At 41.3% G+C, this 4,599-nt stretch overlaps 1 protein-coding gene across 1 annotated transcript; it reads right to left on the bottom strand.

The window, feature by feature from the left end:
* Positions 1-263: 263 nt before the first annotated feature.
* LOC125213394 (putative polygalacturonase) lies at positions 264-3,351 on the bottom strand. Its single transcript, XM_048113911.2, has 5 exons — positions 2,561-3,351; positions 1,545-1,665; positions 1,271-1,445; positions 1,122-1,192; positions 264-1,045 (listed from the first exon to the last, which is right to left on the bottom strand). The coding sequence occupies exons 1-5, from the start codon at positions 2,906-2,908 to the stop codon at positions 420-422; spliced, it is 1,341 nt and encodes a 446-aa protein (XP_047969868.2). The 5' UTR covers positions 2,909-3,351; the 3' UTR covers positions 264-419.
* Positions 3,352-4,599: the final 1,248 nt, after the last annotated feature.

Here is a 4,599-nt window from a genome sequence, read left to right on the forward strand (position 1 = left end):
ACGCCAACAACGATAACGAAGAGGAGGTAGATCGGGTGAAGAGAGTCGTGTTCAAACACTACGATTACGATCGGTTCGATCGCGAGAAGAAGCTGAAGATATTGAAGCAACGTTTCATTCTCCGAAATGAGAAGAAGGAAGAGAAGACGAAGAAATCCCCTTTCTTCAAGGGCGTGCGTAAATTCTTGAACAATTATTTCTAGAAACTTCTATGGATCACCAATAATAATCCCCTGCTCTTAGCTAGTATTTTGATACGTATGTTACCACTTATATATATACATGTATGTAAATAAATTTGCTTCCATGGTGTGATTGATTGTGTTCAATTCATGTAAACAAACTAATTGCTAGTATAACACATTATAAAATTTACTGTCTCTTCATATTAAAAGGATAAGCTACATATTAGGGGGATTTTAGAAGGAAGAGGAGCATGCACCTAACCGCTGGCGGGAGGAGAGCTGAGCGCACGGCGAGGGGCTAACTTGAACGGCGGCTCCAATCACATGAGAGCACTGCCACGGCCGTGCGCCACTGAGATGTATGTTGGAGAGGCAAATATCAGTGAATGGTGCATTTTTAAGGCCGCGGATGAGGCCGGGTTGCTGGACTCTTTCTCCCCAAACATTCTTGATCACCACATTCTTGAGAACCGGGAGAGCTTTCCGGTTGTAGTACTCGTCCGGGTGGTCTCCTACATCGCCTGAGATCTTTATCCCTGTCCGAGCATTCTCCATGTAGAGGTTCGACACAGTTATGTTCCTCACCACCCCTCCCCTGCCGACGTTGGTCTTGAGGTGTATGCCGATTCCCACGTTGTATAGGGTTATGTGGTCTGCCAGGACGTCCACCACACCACCGGAGGTTTCGCTTCCAACTGCGATGCCAGCAAATGGGGATGATCCGGTTAGTCTTCTGATGGTGATGCTGTGGCTGGGGCGACCAAATGCTATCCCGTATTCATCCCACCCGCTCTTCACAGCTACTAGGTCGTCCCCGGTGGATATGTAGGAGTCCTCGATGCATATGTTGGAGCTTGAATCTGGATCACGAAATAGTCAAAATTCAAAGAAAATGATCAGATACCTGGAAGAACGAAATGCTTTTCGGTTTTATACCTGGATCGATACCATCAGTGTTAGGGGAGTCAGCAGGGGCAAGAATCGTTACATATCGAACCACAACATGACTGGCAAGAGGGAGTTCAAATCAAAAACATGTTTTATTCATATAAATTTTCAACATATCGTGAGCATTCAGATATTACCTGCAGTAAACAGGGTGTATGTTCCAAAAGGGAGAGTTCTTGAAAATGACATTGGAAATGATAATGCCTCTCGAGTTCATGAACTCGATAAGGTTTGGTCGGGTAAACTTGAGATTTCTTCGCCTCCACATGTCCCACCAGATGCCGCCTTGGCCATCGACTGTTCCATTTTCCCCTATCAAAAAGGCAAACATTCTGTTGACTTGAGATTTTTGTTACATACTAAGGCATGTAGAATCTAGGTAGATATATATGGACCACAAGTTTCTTTCACCTGTGATGATCACATCATGTAGACCGTTACCGTGGATGAAGCTCATATACCTTCCCCCAGGCCGTTCTCTTCCTCTTCCATAAGAGGGCAACGGTGCTATCAATGGCCACTTCCCAACATCCTGAAGCATTTAGCAACAACAAATGTCAAAGACTGGTGGGAAGTGATTACAAACAAGATTAATTCTATTTCATAACCTCTGATGTAATTTAATTTATTATCCAAACAATTTAACTTCTGTATTATCAGAAATGTAAACTAATAGCTGCAGACGAGTTACTGCATGATTAATGAAACATAAAATGCGGGAAGCACTTCTAAAGCAAACAGTAACCGCTCATTCGCCCTCTAAGACGATAGATTACGAGTAATACATAGGAGACTCAGGTGGGTTTCTGGGTATTCTGAATATAAACTCCAGTTCTCAGTCTCACAGAGGCAATTATTCAGAGTCCATTTCATTATCTACACAGTCCATTTCTTAATTTTTCTGCTGGTTTTTTCACTATTACGGCTGGAAAACAAAACTCCATTTGAAACATCTCCACATGCAATAAAGTCAGCCAGCTATCCTTGGTCCACATGACAAACTTAGTGCCTCCTATGCCATGATTCTTTACTAGGAAATCGAGCTTTAAAAGCTATCGGTCTCTTTCACCATAACCCGAGGCACGTCCTATTGAACCAGATACATCACAATTAACACACAACATATGGTCCCCATTCCCAATCCTCTTCACAAACTTTGCATTTAATCATACTCATCAAAAACAGAAACTACAACGGCATTGCTTCGCTTGTCCTAAAGCTCAAGTACAATTCAGCAGTAGAATTTAGAAATGCATAAGTCACTAGGCTTCAACATAGACACATCACCATTTTGCCCCAACTCTAAAAGCACACTACCACTCTATGCAAGACAAATTGAACTTCCTAAAACTCCAATTCAATTTCAAAGCAAAAGCAGCAATGGAAACACAAAATGCACATGGATTAAAAATGCAAAGATTAGATACCGTAGTGGCTTTGATCACGGCGCCTCTGGCCAAGTAGAGAGTCATACGGCTAGTGAGATTGAAAGGTCCGGTTAGATATTCGCCGGGAGGAATGTAAAGCAGAGAGCCACCTCTCCTTCTCAAATGCTCAATTCTGTAAATTGCTTCCCTGAATGCTTTCGTGTTCAGCGTCACCCCATCGCCTACGCCTCCGAAGTCCGTAATCGATATCTTATCGTTCCGGTAGCTCATCGGAACGATCCCGGAGCAAGTTGCCCATTCACCATTCGCGAATTCTCCAAAATTAATTAACAATAGTAGTGATAACGTTCCAACACAAAACCAAAATGAACAATCACAACGATACATTTGACCTAATTGCGTGCTGATTTGGTGAGAGGAAACAAGCAAACACAAGGCAACAAGGAGAGAGTAGTGAGATTTTTGGTTGAAGAAAGGAAAGCGACGCAGAAAGGTAAAGAGAGATCTGGAAATAGAGCGAGGAGAAAATTCCAAATGCAAATCTTCTAGGATTGATGGAGGCACAGAGCAAAATTAGAAGTTATCCGATTATGAAATGGAGAAAATAATTAGTGCCAAAAAAGAAGAGCATTCGACGAAGAAAACACACAGAAGCTAACAAAAAAGAGGCGAAGCCAACAAAGCAGAATGAGACTGTGCAAAGCGGAGAGCTGAAAATGGAGGCAATGTTTTGCAAAGCGGAGGGCTTCTCTTGTCTTTGCCGCGAAATGAGAGAGAGAGAGAGATATTTTAAGCAGGAAATAGTGATCGCAATTATTTTGTGACAGGCGATAAAAATTTTTGGAATTTGGAAACGTATAAAACAATTTTAACGGATATTTTTGGATTTGATTAAAAACATTCGAACTATGTTTTGGTACATACGCACTTCACATCTTAAAATACTTATATTTTCTTTTTAATCCATCCCTCGAATTTTATTTTACCCGTTATTGAGATGTATTCCATTTCTAGCTATCTCAATTATTTTCTTTTCTTAATAAAATTTTATTTTTGCTCCTATTTTATGGAATAGTAGTATTTCTTTTTTTTTTTCTCTTACTTTATTATCTCTCATATTTTATTCACCTACACAACCTCTAAATTATTAATCTCTGCACCAAAGACAAATGTCAACTAAGATGGGACAGAGGAAGTATATAATAATGTTGGAAACAGTCACAGACTCCTCGCCGACCAAGTCTTTTGGCAATTTAGTTGTCGAAGGTTATATCTACTACGAGATTATCCACAGCGGAATAGAGAGGGCGCACCAGCCACAACGTCACAACAGGTGGTGCAGTCCAATGCAGGAGTGGACGAGTGGCGGCACGAGATGGGACGAGAGGTGGATATAGGGACGGGAATGGTGGGCGGCACGAGCACTGCTCGGCCAAGGGTAGTTTGGTTTGTCACCATTTTTGGGGAAGAAAAAGGTGAGGGGAAAAATTTACGTTTGTTTTTAATTATTAATATTATTTTTATTCAATTATGAATTAATATTATTAATACTAGAATTGTTATTATTAGATTTGTGTTTTTAATAGTGATTTTGTATTTTATAAATTATTTAAAATAATGAATAATGCAAATTAATATTATAATTATGACTAGAAGGATGATAATTGTGAGAATTGGGACATAGCATAGGAAGAGAGGGGAATAATGGTGTAATGGATGAACTGTCGACTAAAGAGATTGGTGGAGATGCTCATTGTGAATGCCTTTTATACTTCCCACCAATAGTAGTAAATAGCAAAACTTTACATATTCCCACCACTAGTAGTATATAAACAAGCTTTAGTTTTTTGGAGGGAAAGACAGTAATTCTTGCAATAACATGTATAAGAGCATCCGCAATGGTCGGCTAGCGACCGGCTAGCCGATTCGTCGCGCTAGCCGATCGGCTAGCCGAACCATTGCAATCGGCCAGCGCGAAATCGGCGAGCGCATCGGCGTGGGCTGGCCGATCGCTCGTCGCTGGCCGCCATTGCAGAGGCCCGATCGGCTAGCGATCGGCCAGCGGGTTTTTCCGATTT

The sequence above is a fragment of the Salvia hispanica genome, chromosome 3 (assembly GCF_029641045.1).
Source record: "Salvia hispanica isolate PSC_SH4W2 chromosome 3, Shi_PSC_v1, whole genome shotgun sequence".
In the NCBI taxonomy this organism is placed as follows: Eukaryota; Viridiplantae; Streptophyta; class Magnoliopsida; order Lamiales; family Lamiaceae; genus Salvia; species Salvia hispanica.